Here is a 22,332-nt window from a genome sequence, read left to right on the forward strand (position 1 = left end):
ATGCATGGCATTGGTTGAGATCCAACTGAAGTCCGTTGGTGCCATAAATCGTCCTGACATACGCCAGACAAGAATAACTGAATGATTATATTTGTCCGGGCCTTAAGCACCGCATGGCCACTGGGGACGCTCCAGCAATGTACTGCCACCTCTTGGCAGGCTGCAGTACTACGAGTGAGTCAGCCCGTTCGCTACAAGGGCAATTCTGACACGAAGTCTGGCCGCGACTGACGCCATAAAGACGTTCCATGGCGCAGTCAAACGATGACGTATTGAGAAGAATATTTACGAAATAATGAAATTGTGTGGCCTAGAGCAGTCCTCTACATTTACACCGAGCCAAAACTACAAGTGAGTCTATTTCATTGCATCAGATGTTTGCGTCATTATCTTTAATATGGATCATTCCCTTTATATTGCATACAGCTTAGACCATCATTTTTCTAAACTTTCTAAATCTAGCATTTATGCTCTAAGTGTACTTACCGTGGTGCTTGTTCTCGGTTATTTGTGGGTGTCTTTAGTGATAAAAAGTTACTTTAGCATCCAAGCAGAAAATACGCAGAGTTGCACCAGTTTTTTCGCTGAGCTTTCTCCTGTTATAACTAGTGAAAATAAGAAGCATCCTATATATACAGACCAATGTAGCCTTCATTTTCATTGGAAGCGGTAAGGATTTGGGGAACACGTCTTCGGTTTTTGGCAAATGACTTCCAAATGACTTCTTTCCAAATGAGACAGCTTGCCTCACCATGGGGCAAACTGTATCACATGGTGGGGGAAGTTGTGCTTATGTCCCTTGTTTGACATCAGGTAGATTGCATCGCGAACAACTGAATGCGTCAAAAGATGTAAATGCGTAAAATGCGTAAAATAAAAAAAGAATGCGCTCGTCTGTGCTCTTTTCTGCTATTCGTCATGATTGCCACATTACAAACTTTTGCCCTGTTTATCAATCAGTGTTTGTCTTACGATAACTGTCTCCTTGGTTTCGGTTCCTCAGGCAGAAACCATGAGTCTAAATAGGCGATGTAAATATCGGCTTTTCTGGATGGTAATAAGTAGTGATAATAGTGTCATTCAGTCACTGAGAGTAAGCCTGTCAAGGAAGTATTGTTGATATATTGTATACTTCATATAACACGGCCCATGCACAGCTGATACGACACGCACCTCCCGACATCTTGGAAGAAAGTTCGCGCCACCTCGAAATTCTTGGCCAGCAGTCACCGAATGTTTTGCAATATACGCGACACATGTACTTCTCCATCATTTATCATAACAGATTGGTCTATTTATGCGATAACCCCTTAAACACGCATGTACACGGATCGTTTCAGCTTTCAACGATATGCAAAAAAGAACATGTTCGTTTCTCTCATTCAAAGACGCGTGAACGCGTACGGACGGGGATACACCGAAAGGTAGGTAAAGGAGATGTTTTGTCATGCTGCGTGAAACTTTCCGGGTTCTTCTACGGCTTAGATAGATATTTTGGATTTTTCTGGATGCGTGTCTGATTTTGATGTTCATACTATTGCATGATCGAGACTAAGGAAAGGGTAGATGTTATCTGGACCGATTGTGGGCCCTACCTGACCGGTCGCTCGCTCCGCCACTCAAACCGTAATTACCGTGCCGGATGCTCTGCTGTATTTGTTCGGTTTCTTCAAACAAAGCTCACTCCAATCATAGCATTGCTTGTTAACACACCGTCTTTGTGGCCCATGCGGTTTTGGACATGAAATACCTGGAGATACATATTATGTGAATGCAGCCGCGCAACACATTGTCAGGACAAAAGATTATCCATTCTCCTTTCAGCCATTTGCCATCTCGAACAAATATTGACAGGCTCTTTGATTACTTCACGTTTCCAAAACATTGTTGAGGCTCTGGCCCATGTTGAAGAAAGGTAAAAAATGCACTGGGTACCGGAGCACTGCATTCTCCACGTTTGTAATCACTGCCCATTTTTCGTAACTTTACATCAATTTTGCGTACAGGAACTTTATTTATTGATTTTATTGGACTTCACCAAACATATGGTAAGAATAAACTCTTCATGTGCCTCTACAGCGTGTCACACACGTAATCGTCAAACTAAGAACATTCCTCAGTGCATGCATTTCATACGCTGTGGTCAAGCTGTTGGAATCATGGAAGCCTGGTGCAATCAAAATCCATCATGAGGAGATCTCTAAAGGTGGCGCAAACTCCAGGAACAGCTCCATCACCTGTGCCAGCCCCATCACCAGTCCCAGCCTGACGGCACTAGTCGACCTGCACCAGCCGGCCAGCACGGCAGGGAGGGAGCAGCGGCAGTGCTTCCATCTCTGAAGTGCCTGGCTGCCTCGTCACGACTCGACAACGAAATATCAACAAATTTTGTCAAGCATGTCGTCTTCGTCTGTGCCAGCCCCTTCTGTGTTGTGGCATCATATAATGGCCCTGAAACCATCTTCACATGATCTGCGTCGTTAGCTGCGGCCTTGGTTGCCGTCCACGCCACGCGTGTGACTCATGCCGTACAACCAAGTGGATTTCACGGGCTGCTTCACGTGCTGGTGATGCCGGTAAGGCGTCTGGCTCACTTGGATTTCATGTGGGGCGAGTCGTTTTCATCTGAGACAGCAGCCGCGCAGAGACTGGTAGCAGCCTCGACCATCTCGTTTGACAGGACAGGATCGCGTTTGGTTGTGCCGCACACAGCGCCCTGCCAGCGGGACTCCTCCTGCGTACTGCACGTGTGCTGGCACGCGGGAGGCGGTGGCGGTCGGCTTCACTCGACACTTCCATCGCAACTGCAGTGGCGCGCCATGCCCTGCTGTGCCGTGCCGTGCTGCCGTGCCGCGCTGAAGTGTACCACTGCATCTGGAGTGCACGATATTCTTTTCTCGGAAAGGTTGTTTTTACTATATTGGTATTTATGTGCATGTTTGCAAATTTACAGAAAGGTGCACGCTGTCAACGGTCTGACTGCGCCACTTCTTTTGTTCGCACCTGACAGAGGTAATTCGATTAATTGCTAATCAAGCTGACCGATATTGTTTGTCACTTTCACTGAAAATTTTTCCCACAATGTCTTCAAAGTCCCTTAGTTAATCATAAGTGACTGATACTAGTTGTAAACGTTACGTTGATGAAGGTTTAATTTTGTTTTGTTCATAAAATATCCAGCTAACTTTTTACTGATACTGTTCTCACCAACCTCACCAAACAGACGCCTTTGCGTTTTGGGGCATTTAAAGGCGTTTTAAATTATGAACATCTGCTTCCAGCCGTTTTGCTGGACATTGGATAGCAGCTCAACAGCATCGCCACCTCTCGCTGAGCCACCAGCACTCCCAAAGTCGATGATGCCGGGAGGACGTCACAGTGCTTTTTGAAGCTCATGCACGAACGGCATGACTAGTTTGTAAGTACTGTGCCCTGGACATTGCTTTTGTTTTCATTTTTAACTAGAATATAATTGATAGCAAACGTCGGGATTGATTCATGCACGGCGCTGAGAACGGCAGCGCCGCGCGTTTGTTTCCGACTGGTGTGACGCTCTTGAAATGAGAAGCGTGCCATTTTCCATGTAAAAATGTTGCCATGAGCCACCGAAGAATACCCTGAATGTAGCTGTGTACGAGTTGACCTAGCATCCTGACCTCATATAAAGATTAAATGAAATCCATTTTAAAGAATTAATCCGAGCCTTTTCCAAGGATAATTTCTGGAATCAGAGCTCACGCTAAGCAGTGTTTGTCGGGCGAGTCCTGACGCCTGCCATCCGATCGCGCAATTCCAGGGCAACGGCAGAAGTTGGTGGCAAAAGTTGACTGTGCCGCAATGCTCAGCATGGTTTCATATGCCCATATATAAATATATAAAGAGAGAGAGATATAGATATAGATATAGATATAGATAGGTAGATAGATAGATAGATAGATAGATATAGATATAGATAGATAGATAGATAGATAGATAGATAGATAGATAGATAGATAGATAGATAGATAGATAGATAGATAGATAGATAGATAGATAGATAGATAGATAGATAGATATATATATATATATATATATATATATATATATATCACAACCATATATATTGTATATGTATGTATGTATATATATATATATATATATATATATATATATATATATATCACAACCATATATATGTACATATATACACATGTATACATATATATATATATATATATATATATATATATATATATATATATATATATATATATATAGAAAACGCATAATTTGAGGCGGCGTGCTGTAGACGATGCGAAAGTGACTTATTTTGATCTCAGCTGATGGACGCAAAATGACCTCGGCTGTCGGTGCGCGCTTATGCCGTAATCATCATCGTCGGGCTCAGGCTGCCTCAAAATCGCCATCGTCGTCGAGCTGCCTCAAAATATGCGTTTGGGGACTGCGTTTTCACTGCATCGACTGCCTTCGGTCCGTGTGCTTTCACTGCATCTGACTCTTGATACCCGGTTGGTTCTGCCTTTCGCGGCGGGCCACTCGGGCTCGGTGGCGCAGCCGGTGACGCGTTGGAGCTATTGTTCGGAAGAAGCGCGTCTAAGTCCAGACTGCATTGGACCTGTCTGCCGGCTCCCCTATGGAATATGATGAATTCGTTGCAAGCGGCAGATACATCCTGTCTGCACAACGCAGCACTTATTTCCACGACATCCGCTTCGTGACAATGCTGGTTATAACACCTAGCTGAGTTCGACGGTGGTGATTGCGGTATAAGCGCGCACCGAAGGCCGGGGTCATTTTGCGTCCATCACCAGAGTTAAAAATCAGTCACTTTCGCATCGTCTACAGCGCACTGCCTCAAATTATTGGCCGCAAATGTGCAGTGCTAACGGAAAGTACGGCGCGTGATTGCATATTTAGTACGCTTATGGTTCTGTGCTAAGATCTGAGTGGTCCGACTCTGTCGCGCCCGTCTTCTTTTAACTTTATGCTGGCAAGTCTGTTATCCGTCCCCTGTCTGTTATCTGTTTACCTGTATCTGTTATGTGTTGTTCTCTGTTATATGTGAAGTCTGTTATCTGCTACTCCGTCCTCTCTCCATTTCTCTCTGCAACTCCGGAACATCACTGAACAGCTGTATGCGGGTTGGGGTAGGTTATTTCTGCTTACGTTCGCTTGGTACATCTGAATCTGTTAAGGGTCAGCTCTTTTTGTTCTGACCCATGTGTCCATGCATTTCTCTTGATTGAGAGTGGTCCGTAGACTATTTCCCGTCAAGTAATTGCCTCTTCTATTCCCAGGACAAGCGGCACTGCGCTCACAACGGATCTGGGGTGCAGAAGAACGGGTGAAGACACCGACCCATATTAAGCCTTAATACCCAGTTATATACACCAAAGGTGTTAACAGCTGACTGGATAAGAGTGAACCTGGTTGTGAGAAGGTTTTAGTCCATTTACCTGCGTTGACCTGTCTCAGGCGGGATAAAAACACCTGATCCTGTTGACTTCTTATCAGTCCCAGCCCTCGTGATATATACTCAGGTGAACTAGGCCATCGTTTTGTATTACGGTTTATATATATATATATATATATATATATATATATATATATATATATATATATGTCCATCCGTACAAATATATACAAATTGAAATGCCTGCCCTGGTTTAGAGAAATATCGTTCGGTGAACATGTGTGATCCGTCTCAGATGTCACGGAGAGACACCATCGCGTTCACTTCTGTAGCAGTGCATGTCAGTCCCGGTCACGGCCCTGGTCCGTGGCACATGTACACGTTCTCAGTATAGCATGGCATGGTTATGTAGTGTAATGCAATATAACGCAACTATGATCTATGTTCTTATACATAAGTCGGGTTCTGCTGGTTGTAAGAAGCGTATGGTCGAAGGAAATGCGTTAATTTATTTCGCTTAGCATAGCAATATGTGATCTGGTTTTTTCTCGTCACAGTGCATCTAAGTCTTCGCCACCGTCATTCCCCGCTACGTATGCGTGCCTAGATCAAGTGTTGCATATGTATGTGATAGCGCCTTTATGCGTGCCCCTATCTGAAACTTTTGTAACCGTCGCTGTGAGAAGTCGGTGTGCTTTTGTTCATCTATCCCAGTTGGCACAGCAAGACAAGATGTCGCTTACTTTTGTGGCTGTGGAACGTAAATCGCAGTTGTGGTATTTCTCCATGCCTTACCTATGGTCAGATAAAGGAGGACATCCTGATGCATTGTGATGAAATGTAGTCCTTCTGTATGTGCTTTTGTACATAAATGGTGAGCCTACACATCAGAAAGGCGTGGATTACACACGCCAATGAATCTCGGACGTCGCAGCAATCTTAAGACCCTATGTACCAGGCACGGTCATCCTGACGATTTGACCGCTAAGTCCCGAGGTCCCGTGACGTCATTGGTTGTCCGTCATGGTGGTTTGAAAGCTGCACCACGAGGTGTGCAGAAGCCGTCTGATTGGACGACGGTTGATGACGTCAGTGGACAAGCGACCCTATGACCGCTGGAACGATGGCAAGGGCCAGGGCAAGATACGATTTCGTTTCGTCGGAACGATGTATTCAAGGCACTGTTTTTGCCTTTCGTAATGATGTGATCATGCTTAGGAAAGGTGGTGCCTTTGCTTGTAATAAATACAGAACTACGGTTTTGTGCATTTTGCCTGCCAATTTCTCCAGATTTTTCAGTGTAACGGTCTCGCACAGTGCATTCGGGCGGACGTTGTTGCGCGTCGTTCACTCAGTTTAGCCCTCAGAGTCGTCACACGTCTTGAGATGTTTACAGCGTATGTAAAGAGAAGGTATGAGCGGGACAAGGAGGCCCATGCGCTGTAGGCTTGGACCACTTTAAAACAAACGGGACTGGTGGTCTTTGGTACTAACTGTAACTGCTCAAGGCAAAAACAATAATGTTAAGTGAGCAAATGTGAAAGAGGATGACAAAACTTGGCCATAACTCCACTGACCAGGAATTTACTAAAAACTGTCAATAGATCCAACATTTTCATTTTTAATAGATCAAAAACTATAAGTATCACACTCAAGCAGAATGTACCATACATTTTAGATTGTCGAAAGTTTCCGCGTGATATGCACGGGGACTTGATCCTGGCTGACCTGGTCCTTAATAAGGTGTAACAAATACTTAAAGAAATCAAGTGGGTGACACCAATGAATCCAATTTGCAACTTCCCCATAGATCAAAGCTATGAATCTCACACTTGATCTCAAAGTACTGTTGCGGTCCCGACAACATAGACTGCAGATCGAAATGGGTTCTCACAGTTGTATTAAGTAGCCGATCCATGTTCGTTTGGAAAGTCATCCTTCAGTCAGAATCCATTTGTGAGGCAAATTATATGACTCCGTTTTGAACACACAATCCTCGCAAGTCTTAGAAACGAAAATCCGCACTCCCGGCGTTACTGTCACCATAGGGCACGTGACGTTGGCCTTGTGGCTAACACTAGGCGGCAGCCAGTTGGCGGACAAGGAACGGTGGCACATCTGAAATGATGCTATTCGATTTAGTGCTTTCAGTTTAATACTAACTATGTAATATATTTTTCAGACCGCTCCTGCAGAAAATTAGCCTTTCTCAGGCAAACACGGGTTGGACTTTTTCATTTTGACTTAATTTCGATCCACTCTTTTGAACACCTATGCGACACGTTACATTTTTCCAAGCAAGGTCCCCTTGGCGGGGAGTGGAACAAAAGCGGGCGCATTATCGTTTCCCGCGAAAGGTCTAAGGGCCATTCCGTCTCAGGGCGGGGTGCCTACTGGCTGCATCCTGGCGACACAGGGGGCCATGATCTGGGGGGGGGGGGGGGGATATCCCATACAGTGGTTCCTTCCCCAACGCGGAAATAACCTACGAAGGCCCTCGTAATATTCCGATCTTTGCCACCGCAGGTGGTCAAATAATTCCAATAATTGGCACAGAGGCTTCAGTTCGTCTTAACTGACTCTTGGCTGAAGTGGGGTGGCAAGCTTCCCCCCCCCCCCGTTCGGTGCTGGGGCCCTTCGGGCCCTTCTTCAGACCCCTCGAACGCCGCCCATGGCCGACTCGGGGCCTCCTGTCAACACAAAACTTCTTTTCGTCACTGTTGACCCCTGGCTGACACAGAGGGCCTTCATCGACTCAGGGATCCTGACGAATGTAAATCGCGGGCCCCGGCCATGTCCCTGCTTAGAAATGGACCCTCAGGCTAAAGCCGTTACGGCGCTGACTGTTCGGTACTAGCAATACCTGACCGACGTAGAGACTCTCATTGACTCAGGGTGCCCTAATCGGCGCCAAGGGCCTTCTGACTGCCATTTGTGGGTCCGGCCGTGCGGGACAGAACCAGACCTCCGGCCAGCCCTCCGGGCCCCCAGTCATCAGTCCAGAGAAGTCCAGAGTGCCTCTCGGGACATAAGCTTGACACATCGTCCCTGCGCCCTCTACCTGTGCCACTGGAAACGTGTCACATGAGATTCCCGCTAGCAAAATTGCCATTTTTAGCTCAGCCCTACTTGCACTATCACTGCACCATATTTGATGGGAATCTAAGGGGCCGTCTATCCCTGTTTAAGATTTACTACATCCCTGCTGAACGCATGTTAAGCTATGGGACTGTTGCATGAAAACATTATATGAATATGACCATGGATAAAATACATATGAAAATGACGATATGATTCTATGACAGCATGCCTCAAAATCGCGCATCAGATACAAATATGGTGAATCCTGTGTGCTACAAGCTTTGCGCATGAGTGACGATTTGCGCTGGGCGTAGCCGCTGTCCTGAGGCTGCTGGTGGCCGGGCCGGGCGGCTGGTTCTATTATCGCAGTCTTTTGTGTATTCTCTGCATAGCAAATTTGCACTGACATTCGTGCTTATAAGGGTGAGAAATCGCGTATAATATGGCATCTGAAAAGGTGCCGAACTGGTCGTGATAAGACGGCGGAGTTGCACTGGGGGTAATAAACAGGGTGGCCTTTCTCTAAGTCAGGCGTTAGTAAACCCTGTCGTGTTGGATGGAAACAAATAAGATGCAGAGGACTCCCAAACAGTACTGTAATGTTGGTTCTGTAGGAAGTGGTAACTTTATCGTTTTTTTTGCACATGGGTGTGATCTGTGTAATTTCTTTGTTGTATGAAAACCAGGTTGAAGGCCAGACTACTAAAGTTACTTGTTACCCTGAACATGTCCTGCATAGTAGTAAACATTGCTGCAAACATTTCAGTGTACACATATTACACATTGAGTGTTTGGAGCTATCATTATATCATGCTTGGACTGGTTTTGTGTTAATGCAATTTTATGTGCTTGTGTTGTTAGCCTTTACATAATGTTTCCAATATGTTTATTTATTGACACTGGGAGGATCGCTTTTTCATGACATGTTGTATGTTGTGTCTGTCATGTTTGATTCATATCCCATGCTTCATAACACCTTGTTCATAGAGTACAATAATTTTGTTTAAAAATACATGTTTTATAGCAGTGTTCTACATTGTAGTAAAACATAGAGAATTGTGTTTTGTATCTCATGTCTATTATAACAATCACGGTGCAGTTTTTATGTTCTCCAGGGTTCAAGAAAAGGAGCATAATATTTAATGTTAAAGCCAACATGCCTGTATAGCAAATTAAACATTTTATCAACTTTCCTTATTGGTTGGAGATAGAGTGAGACAGTTTTTGAGCAGATATTCAGATTGGTCATCTTTTCAGGATATTCAGAATGATATTTTGACTTAAAATTGTATGTCAAACTGTGTTTGATTGGTAATAATTTGTCTAGAATTTGTTTTTCACATTGATGGTTTGCTGATTTTATAAGCACATTGAATATATGTCATGTTCTGTGTGCTGGAACCACTACTGCATGTCAGCATTTGCATGCACCTTTTTATTTGTGTAGTGTTGTTTTTGTTTGATTTCAAGTTGTGGAAATGTCATTTGCAAGACAGCAATCCATGGGAAAAGGTGTTGTTTTCTACTTTGTTAATCTGTGGATTTTTATCTTTCAGCCTAAAGACAAAATGAGTGCACTTGTATGGGGCATCAAAAATGGAGACCTGGAGCAGGTCAAGGAATTGGTAGAATCAAAGGTGAGGCATATTTTTGTTACTGCTACTGTTCAGGTACTATTACTATTACTGTTCTGTAGCTGTTCAGGTCTTTGTGGCTACAGCACACACTGTCATAGCAGATCATTCCTCTTTTTGGTAAAAGCTGCAGCATGTTTTGATGCAGGAAGACTAGAGGCACAAGCATGTCAAGAGGAGCTGCCACCCAGGTCTTGGCCTCTCCCATGATTGCCAAAGTTGATTGAAAATGGCACATTTGTGTCCTTAAGAGAAAACATATGGCAATGTTACTGTTGGAAGCAGCTTTAAGAACACTTCATAATTTAAGAAAATTGCAGATCAAATGAGTTTCAAAAATAAAGGCCCCTTTTAGGGCATGGATCTCCAAGCTAATGTTCTTCAGATCAAATCTGTAAACCAGCTTGCAAACTTGCAATTTTTCTTGATTAAATTTTATAGCAAGAAAATGTAATGAAAATTGGCATTGATCATTCAAAGTCGAAGCCTTATCAGACCAGATTTTCAAAGCTGCTCAAAGTTGTGTTGAGAAGAATTGTGATACCATTGTACCAATGTCATCAACCATCAAATGTGGAAGTCTGAAGTTGTGTAAGGTTGAGTTTGTGTGCTATCATGGAGTGACACCCAGTGAGGTGATCTGGCATTACCTCACTGAATTAAATGGTTCTCCATATTGACACATATGAGTGTACTAGGTGACAAATCAGGCTACATGAAGACAACCTTGATGGGTTTATTATTTCATAATTTGATGTCCCTAGATGCAATTTACCAGGCCATCACTTTTGTAAAAGTACCAGAGGAAGGCTGTAAAGCCACTTACAGATGTACTGCCTCACCTTTGACCTACCAGCATGGCACAAATCTGCTGGGAATCGGCAGGGAGTTGTACCGACTCCTCTTCACCATTGCGCGGAATGGATGAAGCCGGTGAAGCTCGCTAGGGTTTGGGCCTGCCACAAATGTGTTTATGAGTTTGGTTGCGTAAAGTTGTACCGGTTTCACCAGGACATTCTCTCTGTACATTGTAAACAATTTGCAGGACTTTGGCTGTGGCAGCAAACCTAATTAGAGGTGGATTCCACTTGCTGAGACTTTCGCTGGCAGTGCTATGGTCAAAGACAATGAAAAATTGACCATAATTGATATTCTCTTTTCATTTGGGCTGACAGATGTTCCTTAGAGTCAGAACTTCCCATTTGTTTTCTATGAAAAAGGGGATGAAGAAGATCAGAAAGCTTCCCATGACAAAAGAGATAAAGGAGAAAAGAAGACTTTTCATGAAAAGAGAAGTAGACCGATTTTGGCAGGTTTTTTAGAGGATTAGTAAACAACATGCATGACCATTCTGCCCCGACCCTTCACGGTTGGGATTTTCCTAGCAGTGTCAGTTTGACTGATCTCCATGAGATGTCTGCTGTGCGAGCATCGGTGTCATTTGACAGACTGTTCTGATACGATTCGCTTCAGGTCAGCATAACTTCCGAATGTGCGAGCTTGACCTGAGGAGGCCTGTCTGCTGCTGAGTGGCTGTCTGTGCTTGGCGGCGGGAACGGTCCGTGCCAGCCATCCCCGTGACAGTCATCCACCCGTGACAGCTATTCCCGTGGCAGCCATTCATCCGTGACAGCCATCCTTGTGACAGCCATCCATCCGTGACAGCCATTCCTATGACAGCCATCCATCCGTGAAGCCATTCCCGTGACAGACAGCCATCCGGGACAGCCATCACCGTGGCAGCCATCCCGTGACAGCCATCCATCCGTGACAGCCATCCATCCGTGACAGCCATCCATCCGTGACAGCCATCCATCCGTGACAGCCATCCATCCGTGACAGCCATCCCGTGACAGCCATCCATCCGTGATAGCCATCCCCGTGGCAGCCATCCCGTGACAGCCATCCATCCGTGACAGCCATCCATCCGTGACAGCCATCCATCCGTGACAGCCATTCCCGTGACAGCCATCCATCCGTGACAGCCATCCATCCGTGACAGCCATCCATCCGTGACAGCCATCCATCTGTGACAGCCATCCCTGTGATAGTCGTGTTGGCTCGCCCGGCGTCGTCGCGATCCCTGACCGCGTGTGGCGTCCCCAGAACGTGGACGTGAACCAGGCGATCGACGGCCGTAGTCCGATCCATTACGCCGCGGACTACGGGCAGCTGGAGGTCCTCGAGTACCTGCTCAACAGGGGCGCCGACCTGAACGTGAGTGCGACCGGTGGGAGCGGCGCGCATGTAGTGGTGGACTGCGCGTGCCTCGAGCACCAGACACTAGTGGCGCTTGGCAACTTGTGTGGGAACATTAGTTGTTTCAAGGTAGCTAGTTCAGCTACGATGCGTAAATAAATGCAGTTGTATGTGGCATGCTCATGCTACTCTTAGCATAACACTTGTCAAAAGTAATTCTGCAGCTCGGATTTGAACGAACGGGTGGCTGCCGGCACATGAGCTCCGGGCATTGTCTCCAACGCCGCGCGCAGGCTCTTCAATGCGTCATGGTCCGTGGCCATGGCTCTCCGGGCGCTCTTGATAAGGCTGCAGTGCCAGATCTGTAAACAAAGGTGTGCGAGATCGCGCTCGGAGTTTTTTTTTTGGTCGGCCGCCTGCGGCGTCCGTACGGGTCTGTATGGTAACCAAGGCGGCACACGTTTGAACCATTACTGCTAGTTACACCGTGCTCTTGAGCCATTTGGCTCACTAACTCTGGCGAAGCGCCGTAAGGAGCGGTACGGTTGGGAGTGGCTTGAACGGTCTGAGTGACATTGAAACAGACAGGGTTTTGTTAAAATGAGGGCGTCTTCTGGTCGGAATGTAGCTGTCCTGTACGTATCCACATTACGTGTGCTCGAAGGGGATGTTTCTCATTTGAAGACATTGAAGCAAGCATGAGTTATGATGATGCAAGCTCACTTATAACTATTGGTATGCTTTTCAAACTGAAAAGACGACTCTTGACAGCAGAATTCTCTGCCTAATAAATACGCTCCTCGATGCGTCATTGACCGTATCCCGCACAACATTGATTGAAAGCTAATTTATGGCCGTTATATCTGGAAATCGCGGTCAAATCGCTCTCATAGGAACTCCTCGACAATTGCATTTTATCGGCCTTGATCGTCTCATGGTTTATGGAATGTCGGGATTTGAATGACGTTATGATGACGTCATAAATGCCAAGGTGACTTCGAAATACTCTCCCCGTTATACCTTTCCCCATTTTCGCGGGTGTGTAGTTCAGAAACTAGAGGGGCAGGATTGTGAGCATCGCCGAAAGGTCTTCGAGATGGCTCTTTTAGTTCAAAACATCATAAAAATGTTGAACACCTCTCTAATGCGGGCTGTAAGAGTTCAAAGTTTACAGTTTAAGGATGGATTCGCACGGAATGTGTCTCTGAGTCGCTACTCACTACTAGCGAATTGTTCTTGTGCAACGGAGATGGCGTAGGCCTACTTGTGTTCAGCTAGAGTAAATCTATTTCTTGAAGGCCGTGTGACCAAAATATTGCGTAATGTATAGTATTATATTTCATGATGCTGCATTTCGGTAAAAATGTATATTTCGTCAAATTAGCGCTAAAGCGATTTGTTCATGCTGTGCTCGCATGGCTGGTGCACTTTTCGGTGTCATGTGTGCGCAGTGATAACTGGTGTTTAACATTGACCACAGTTGGTTTCCACGACAGCATACAAAGCTGGCTTCACCTCCTCAATACCCTCATTTCTCGCGTTGTCTCCGAATGCCGTGACTTTCCACGATCCTTGTCTCCAGGTCACGGATAAGCACGGCATATCGGTCATATTGGCCGCCATCTGGGAGGGCCACACCGATTGCGTGAAGCTGATGCTTAAAAAGGTGGGTGACGCCCTGCCGGCGCTCTCATTTAGGGCCGCATTGTCGCGTTCCACTTTAGACGTGCATTGTCCATTCTTTTATGAGTCGCATGCTTTGGAATGAACGTCTGGATTTCTTTGTCATTTACACAATGGTGCGTAATTACCGTGTGTGTCGATGCCGGACAAACACTCATTGTTGTGGCGTGCATAATGCCCCACCACGGTAACTGTCAGCGCTCCCCGCTGGCCGGGTACAGTCTGCAACTTGCGGTGCAGGGCACTAGACGTTGCTAGATTCTGTTGGGCCTGCAGTATCTACACCAACTGCATTCCATGTTCTCTGCTGACCGGTGGACTACCGCCTGAATCGGCCTGTACCCCGGGTGTGTCTCCACGTCTGGCCTTGTGCGACCCGCCGTCGTGCGACGGTGACCTTACGCCCGGTCCGCCAGGGTGCTTCCAAGACGGGCTCCACCCCGGACGGCACGAGCTACCTGGACGCTGCCGAGAAGGCCGAGATCAAGGAGCTTCTACGATAGACGTCGCTCCGTCTTCCATCGCGCTGTGATTTGAAATGCCGTTGTGATGCCGCAGCCGGAGCCGCGTAAAGCTATTCTTTGTACTAATCCACTATACATGTGCGGTCCTCTCTATTTATTCCCCGCTGTACGGCCGGGCGTGCGGCGCGGCGTTTCTCCTCCGGACGCGTGCGTTCTGTTGCGGCGTGCGCGGCTCGCGCTGTCCGGCCGGGCGGTGCCGCCGCTCCCGACAGGCCGCCGGCGCCGGATGTTTGTCGACTCCCGCCAGCGGGACGTGACGCGCGCAGGCCGGACGGCCGTGCGCACCGCGCCGCAATCGCCGCGCGGTGGCGCGCGCCGTGTGTCACAGCTCTCGCGTGCGCCCGCCAGCCCACTCGGGACGGACGGGGAGGGACCGGACCCGGTTCGTGCCGCGCAGACCGGGCCCTGTTGATTGTCAGGTACGGATGGACGTGGTGGCTATGGAAATATACTGACCAGGTACTCGTGGGTAAGGGTTTGCGGGGTGGAGGACTCGCGAGCGTCTTGCGTTTGCGAAGTGTTAGGATGGAGCGTATCAATATCGTATCATTATCTCATTATCCAGATTAATTCACTAAATATACACGGATTGTCGCCTAGATGCGCATTGGAGTTGTGCTCAGTATCAGTCCTACGGGAAATTCATACCTGTGGGTAGTCTTGATCACTAATAGCAACTCATAGTTGTTTGAGTTTACTGGAATCAAGAACTTCGTTGGCGCTACTTCAGTGAGCCACTATATTGAACGCGCCGGCCGTGGCGCAACGGTATGACGGTGTGACGTGTGCGACCATCGCGCATCATGACAGACACCACCTTATGAACTTCTACGATGGGCTTGGCCGCAGGCGTCGCCGGCGTCGCAGCTCGCTCTAATGACTGAGGAGGCCAGAGAACGCGCGGGATGCGTCTCGAGTTAGCGACGTGCCGGTCACAACGCAAACGCCCCATCACCGGGCTGTGTTGCTCTCGGCAGGCATCTCAGAGTGATGGTAAAGTATGGCATCATTGGGATCACTTCGGCGAGATAACGGCGCTCCGCGGCGTGATGTGTCTGAACGCCGCCAGGCTACATCTGGGGGCTGCGGGACACTGCGGAGCTCCAGTGGTTGCTCTGGCTCGCCGGGTCGGCCGCCGATCGGAGAACCAGGTCATCTTCAGACGTCAGACGGACTGGATGCACTATCACTGAACTCCTTTACGTTTTTATATGTGCGTGATGCTACACCAGAATGCATGTACCACTGGTATGAAAGCATCAGGGCCCAGTAACATTGGATTGTAGATTTTTAGCACTCCCGCACGTGCTTCAGTAGGGAAGTAGTCCTTTCTTGAGACACCGCCACGACCGTTCGAGCACCTCGGCACGGTATGGACTGGGTTAAGTCGCAATGTTTCAGGACATGGCCTGGCCGCTCCTGCTGCACCCTGCCAACACGGTCATCCTTGTCTCGCTGCCTCATCGGTCCCAGACACGCAGTCGACATTTGCCAGTCCACCACGGCGCACTGTTTTGACTCCGGTCGTGCCGTCTCAGGACACGGCCATGGGCTTGTAGACGCCGGTGTAGCCGATGAGGCGGGCGCGCAACGCTGGCAGCGACTGCACCGTGGCCACCACGTCGTCCAGCAGACGGCTGCACTCGCAGCACAGCACGTAGTAGATGTCGCCACCGTCGCACGACTTGTGCAGCACCATGCGCCGCAGGCCGGCTCGTTTCGGAATGCTCCGGTACAGAGTCCGGGCGCCTGGGGGAACAGAGGGCTCTGTAGGGGCTCCACGCGCGGGCTGCTGATGCACAGCAGCCGGGCTCCTGGCAGGAGAAGTAGCGTTCTGGGGAGAGGCATGCAGCACAGCGAGCGGCCCCCTCTGTGAAGACTGGCGACTCTAGTGAGTAGGTCCTGCTGCAAGTTTGACTATATCGGGGCACCCAGCCTGCTAGAGAGTCTGCAGGTAACTCTGCAGCCAGGGACGTGTGCAATGGGTGGCTCAACTCAAATTATCCATGGAAAAGACATTTTAGCGTGCCGCCGGCGCGTAAAAGGTTTCACGGGGCGTAGGACATCATGTCATTGCGTCAGCCTCCTATTTTTACGTCTCTACTTCGAGTTTTGGGGTGACGACGTCTATTTTCGTCTAGTCTGTACGCGTACACATTTAACACACCAAAATGCGCAGTGATTGTACGTCTCCCCAGCAACCCTCCACATCATTCCTCTGGAGATGCGTTTTTGTCATCCTTGTCTATAGATGTAACCCACTGGGAGTTTACCGCGGTAATGGAGCCGGAATAATTGAAGGCTCAGATACCCAACAGCGGTAATGGCCAGGGAAGAAGTACCGGGCGTTAGAAGGCTGGCTATCGCTGCTTTGTGCGATTTTGTTTGCTACCGGCAAAGCAGCGATAACCAAGCTTATTGTCACACTGCGGTGCGACGACTCTGACAGGTATGTACATTACATTATTGCGGGCATAGGAGGGATGAAAACACTTAGATAGAACAACTGAATAGGATAGAGAGAGAGAGATGGCAAAGAGAGAGAGAGAGATGAGAGAGGAGGAGAGAGAGGAGAGAGAGAGGAGAGAGAGAGAGAGAGAGAGAGAGAGAAGGAGAAGAGAGATGAGGAGGAGAGAGAGAGAGGAGGAGAGAGAGAGAAGAGAGAGAGAGAGAGAGAGAGAGAGGAGAGGAAGGAGAGAGAGAGAGAGAAGAGAGAGAGTAGAGGAGCGAGAGAGAGAGAGAGAAATAAGGTGAACTGTATGTTGCAACTGGTGCAGGAAGATGCAAGAGGAACTCATGGACTTACACATAAATCCGGAAACGCAGAGGCAGTGCGATACCACAGTCTGTGTCAACCGCGGCATACGGGGAGCAAGGTTCGCAAAAACTAGATTCATCGTCTCTTCGCCACCGGCCAGGAGGCGGCGCGAGCCTGTCAGAGGCTGGTTCGGCGTTCCGTCGGGCGGTGGACCTTCGCCGGCTGAACCACGGCCCTCTTCTCCCCCCCCCCCCCACCCCCCCCCCCGGCAGTCCTACACTCCTCACCGGTCCAGCTGGGCCAGTCTCGCTCGAAGTTCTGCCGGTCGTCTCCCTCCATCACGCGGAACACGGAGATGATGTAACCCGTCCGGTCGCTGGTCGGACGCCGCTGGTCGTCTGGGGGCAGTGGCCAGGTCGCCACGCTTCAGGCGAGAGGGCCAGAGAGGCTGCTGAGGAGAACCAGAGAGGCTGGCGAGGAGAGCCAGGGAAGCTGGTCAGGAGAGCCAGAGAGGCTGGCGAGGAGAACCAGAGAGGCTGGCGAGGAGAGCCAGGGAAGCTGGTCAGGAGAGCCAGAGAGGCTGGTCAGGAGAGCCAGAGAGGCTGGCGAGGAGAGCCAGGGAAGCTGGTCAGGAGAGCCAGAGAGGCTGGCGAGGAGAGCCAGGGAAGCTGGTCAGGAGAGCCAGGGAGGCTGGTCAGGAGAGCCAGAGAGGCTGGCGAGGAGAACCAGAGAGGCTGGCGAGGAGAGCCAGGGAAGCTGGTCAGGAGAGCCAGAGAGGCTGGCGAGGAGAACCAGAGAGGTTGGTCAGGAGAGCCAGAGAGGCTGGCGAGGAGAGCCAGAGAGGCTGTGAGGAGAGCCAGAGAGGCTGTGAGGGGAGCCAGAGAGGCTGGCGAGGAGAGCCAGGGAAGCTGGTCAGGAGAGCCAGAGAGGCTGGCGAGGAGAGCTAGGGAGGCTGGTCAGGAAAGCCAGAGAGGCTGTGAGGAGAGCCAGAGAGGCTGGTCAGAAGAGCCAGAGAGGCTGGTCAGGAGGGCCAAAGAGGCTGTGAGGAGAGCCAGAGAGGCTGGTCAGGAGAGCCAGAGAGGCTGGTCAGGAGAGGCTGGTCAGGAGAGCAGAGAGGCTGGTCAGGAGAGCCAGAGAGGCTGGTCAGGAGAGCCAGAGAGGCTGGTCAGGAGAGCCAGAAAGGCTGGTCAGGAGAGCCAGAGAGGTCGGTTGGCGTGATGTGGTGTGAGACTGTCATGTAGAAATCTACTTGAGAATTTACATACAGGAGGCTCGACGATGAACAAACCTATATATGGCGGAGTGTGCCTTAACACATGACGTGATTTTACTATCCATCTTTAAATCCAGTCCCAAAGGTATTGACGAAAGGATAAATCTTTAGCGGGCGGCAATGCTCCCCACAGATATACGATAAAGGCCCACGGTACTCAATGTCGCACTGTATATCACTGATATGCGCCCATGCCACTCAGTGTTATGCTGCTTTTCACTGGCATACGCCCACACAACTCAATGTCATGCTGTATATCACTAAGATACGCCCACGCAACTCAAATTGATGCTGTATATCACTGACATACGTCCACGCAACTCAAATTCATACTGTATATCACTGATATGCGTCCATGCAATCCGATGTTTTTGAAACAATCAGCATTCATGGTGGTCTAAAAACCCACTGATACTGCGGGCACAGAGCACCTGACACTGACAGCACACACACAAGCAAACCCAAACCCGGTTGTGCTCACTGAGTGGCGGCCGCGCAATGGTGGCCACCTCCTCGTACAGCTTGACCGTGTGCTGGGCCACGTGTGTGGTCTGCAGGGGTGAGAAGGTGGTGCGCACGCCGTGGCGGATCTCTGAGAGCGCCTCCTGCACCGCCCGGCCCGCCTTCCGCACCGTGTAGTACAGCAGGAACGGGAACGGCTCTGCGGCCGCCGGCACCGACAGCATGCATATGTGAGATGTGGTTGGGGACAGAAGCGGCCATTGGTGGTGCAAATGGGTGCCGGCTACAGGCGTTGGACATCGATGTCTACTGCCTTTAGAATGCCCACAACAATTTACGACAAATTTGAGAATAGCGTATAAACTGTACACAGTTTCTGTCATAACATAAAGACGAAATGAAAACGATTTCAGAAAGGAAGACCCTTAGGTCTTGGGTTTTCGGCATTATGAACTGAAAGCTTTGATGCTGAGCTATCGATCTTGCGTATACCAGAAAAGCCGGCTAGACGACGTTATAGGGCAAACAATGGTAATTTTAACAGTACTCCACGTTTTCAGTTAGGACTATGCTCGCGAGTAACCATTAGCGCAGCTTAAAACGTCAAGTACTGTCAATGCAACCAATGTATGTCATGTATCGTCGTTACCAGTAGTTCCTGGTATATGGAAGATCAATAGCTCTAAGAACTCCCAACTCGTTACGCCGAGTCAAACCGTACAATCCAGAACGAACCGGTGGTCGTGATTGAATACAAATAGTTGCGCAACTTGTTCTCGTCAGAAGGACGCAATGATTTCAGGTTCTAGCGGTTTAGTTTTCTGCTTCCAACATCCAATTACCGGTGGCGACTGCCGAGAATCAATAGTGGGCCACAGCTGCACAGCTCACCTGTTTTCTCGAGGTTGCTCAGCAACATCGCGTCCCTCGTTTTTCCCGCGGCCGCCACGTGCCGCAGCAGGGCCTTGCACGCGCCCAGCTGCACGTGCAGCGGCGGCACGGGGTCGAGCGGGCTGGGTGCCACGGGCAGCAGGTGGCTTTGCACGTGGATCACCACGCCCAGGTCCGGATCGCTGGCCTCGTGCATGCGCAGCCGCTGGCCGCGGGCAGGCGGCGACGCCGGGAGCTGCGGCACGTGCCGGCAGGTAGTCAGCTGGCCGTCCGTCTGGTGCTACGGGCCTGGTGTTACGTGTTACTGGCTGAGGAGAATGGGAGCTGTCCATGGGTGGTTTGAACGCTTCGATCTGCATTTGCCGTGCATTAGTGGCCAATATTAGGGGCCGGCAGTCACGTAACATGAAACAACGCACGGACATTGGCACATTGGACGCATCCCGGATATCATGGGTGAACAAATACACTGATCTGACGGCTCAGATCTTTCCGCACGTGACATTTTTCTTAACTGAAACCAATCGTCGTTAACCTGTTAGCTCGATACTGCTTTTTGTAATACTATTAAGGGTCTGCCAGTCCCCTCCCCCGTCCTCCACCCGGTATCACACGAGCCACCTAGCATTTTTTAGCAGTTGTAGCACCGTTCGATAAGCCTCGACCAATTTTGCTAAGCTTATGGGCGCTAATAGCCGTAACGACTATGCATCTCTCAGCTGGAGTGCTTAACGAAGTCTTTTAAGTTGGAATAATTTCCGTAGAGCTGTACGATAGGTTGTGGTGAAAAATTGAAGGGTGCCTTTTGTTGGAATCAAGCAATTTTGTCTTTATGTGTTTTGATGAATGCATAAGCAGCCATAAAGCTTTCTCCCTTTGCAAAACGGCTTTTGGCTACCCACTTTCAATCGGAAAATTTGGCGATTTTCGCCGTTTCTTAGTATTTCGGCAAGAAACTCACGTTTTGCGTCGGTTGTAAAAATAGTCAAGGATTTTCATTTTGGGAAAGGACCAGTTCGGAAAGTTCAGACTGTGTTCTCTTCAGTTATAGGTCAACGTCCTGGAAAACTTGCTTTCATCTGTGGCAATGGCAAGAACGTCCAGGCGATTTCGCGTCCTCCAGGGGCTGTTCACCTGGCGCGACCCACTTGGCCAGTTCGGGACACATTTCTCAGTGATCGAAATCTCTAGCACTTGAGTAAAGCACCTCGTAATAATTCAGCCAAGTGTATGAAGAAACCACGTCATCAAAATAGGGTTCAGGCCTATGAGACCATGAGACTTTGTTTCACCGTAGTCGTAGACATGAAACGAATGCGGAACAGATGTTTCGGGTATGTTTGTGACATGCCTGGGCGAATTACCATATCTTTCGTGTGTACAACCCTTTTGCAAAGTGTTTGGGAACGGTTATGGCGTCAATAAAACACAGGTCTGCACCCTTCGAGGTTCACAAAACGAAGGAGACACTTGAGGATCACAAATGAGCACGTATTCAACCGCTCACTGCATCCCAAACGGAGCTCGTAAGTTTCAGTGCTTATGCAAATTGTCCCACACTACTGTCACCCAGTTTTCTTTGCGTGTTGGTTGACTGCAGTACATGCCGTTCAGAAATCCATCCACAAATATGGTGGGTACAAGTTCCCTTGTGAGTAACGCAAAACTGGCTTTAAAGCACAAAAGTGGGAATTTTTAGGAATGGCTGTCGGCACGAGAGCCAGAACAAGCTTCACCCTGACCAAGCTTACCAAGCTGGAGAGGTTGCCCATCGCCCACCTCCCATTCAGAGAAGCACCCTCCAGCATGTCCTTATGTTCAAGCTGCTGGATCTCTGGGACGGGAGGAGCCTCCGCCATGGAGCTGGCGAGGAGGATGGGGAGCAGGGGTGTCATTTTATGAGATCGATTGGGTGGGGACTGAGCCGATGAATTTGATGTAGCCTGACCCTAAGAACCTGATTTCTTCCCGGATTTCCGCCACTTTGATGTGCAACCTCGATGTCGAGACTGAGCACAAAACTCGGACAATGGTTGACTTCAAAATTACTTTGCCGCTGCTTTTGTCGTTTCAAGCCAATGTGAAGATGCATTTTTGTTTAAAGAAAACTTCGAATAGGGTGTAATTCACAACAAAACATCTGAGCGAATCAATCGGTTATGATAAGGCAAAAAAGTGTTGTTTGCTCTCAACTGAGCTGGCCCGGGGCGCAAAAGCACAGAGTTATTCAGAATGACGGTGGCTGACACGTGCAGAAAAGAGACCAAGGAAAATTATTCGCGTGGATTAGCAGGGTGTACCAATCTAAGAGTGAAATTGAGCTTGCACGACCTTCTCACCAGACATGTTGATTATTGGAGGGACAGATGAGCTAAAGCCTGATGACCGGACCGGTCGCCAACGAAAAAATTGCG

General features: G+C 48.8%; 2 protein-coding genes across 2 annotated transcripts; one reads left to right on the top strand and one right to left on the bottom strand.

Annotated features, from left to right (window-relative positions):
* Nucleotides 1-8,812: 8,812 nt before the first annotated feature.
* LOC119091888 (myotrophin) lies at nucleotides 8,813-15,002 on the top strand. The gene is made up of 5 exons (XM_037214797.1): nucleotides 8,813-8,917; nucleotides 10,051-10,131; nucleotides 12,235-12,345; nucleotides 13,910-13,993; nucleotides 14,427-15,002. Exons 2-5 carry the CDS (start codon nucleotides 10,063-10,065, stop codon nucleotides 14,511-14,513), a joined length of 351 nt encoding a protein of 116 aa, XP_037070692.1. The 5' UTR covers nucleotides 8,813-8,917; nucleotides 10,051-10,062; the 3' UTR covers nucleotides 14,514-15,002.
* Nucleotides 15,003-15,595: 593 nt separating this feature from the next.
* On the bottom strand, nucleotides 15,596-20,139 carry LOC119092204 (uncharacterized). Its single transcript, XM_037215181.1, has 4 exons — nucleotides 19,919-20,139; nucleotides 19,047-19,226; nucleotides 17,580-17,690; nucleotides 15,596-16,283 (listed from the first exon to the last, which is right to left on the bottom strand). Exons 1-4 carry the CDS (start codon nucleotides 20,112-20,114, stop codon nucleotides 16,069-16,071), a joined length of 702 nt encoding a protein of 233 aa, XP_037071076.1. The 5' UTR covers nucleotides 20,115-20,139; the 3' UTR covers nucleotides 15,596-16,068.
* Nucleotides 20,140-22,332: the final 2,193 nt, after the last annotated feature.

The sequence above is a fragment of the Pollicipes pollicipes genome, unplaced genomic scaffold, assembly GCF_011947565.3.
Source record: "Pollicipes pollicipes isolate AB1234 unplaced genomic scaffold, Ppol_2.1 Scaffold_3447;HRSCAF=4054_pilon_pilon_pilon, whole genome shotgun sequence".
Lineage (NCBI taxonomy): Eukaryota > Metazoa > Arthropoda > Thecostraca > Pollicipedomorpha > Pollicipedidae > Pollicipes > Pollicipes pollicipes.

Coding starts and splice junctions, on each gene's coding strand:
- LOC119091888 (XM_037214797.1), top strand. CDS start 10,063: ATGAGTGCACTTGTATGGGGCATCAAAAATGGAGACCTGGAGCAGGTC. Junction 10,132..12,234: donor AGGAATTGGTAGAATCAAAG/GTGAGGCATATT, acceptor TGGCGTCCCCAG/AACGTGGACGTGAACCAGGC. Junction 12,346..13,909: donor ACAGGGGCGCCGACCTGAAC/GTGAGTGCGACC, acceptor CCTTGTCTCCAG/GTCACGGATAAGCACGGCAT.
- LOC119092204 (XM_037215181.1), bottom strand. CDS start 20,114: ATGCACGAGGCCAGCGATCCGGACCTGGGCGTGGTGATCCACGTGCAA. Junction 19,227..19,918: donor GAGCAACCTCGAGAAAACAG/GTGAGCTGTGCA, acceptor CGGCGGCCGCAG/AGCCGTTCCCGTTCCTGCTG. Junction 17,691..19,046: donor CATTGCGCGGCCGCCACTCA/GTGAGCACAACC, acceptor CACTGCCCCCAG/ACGACCAGCGGCGTCCGACC.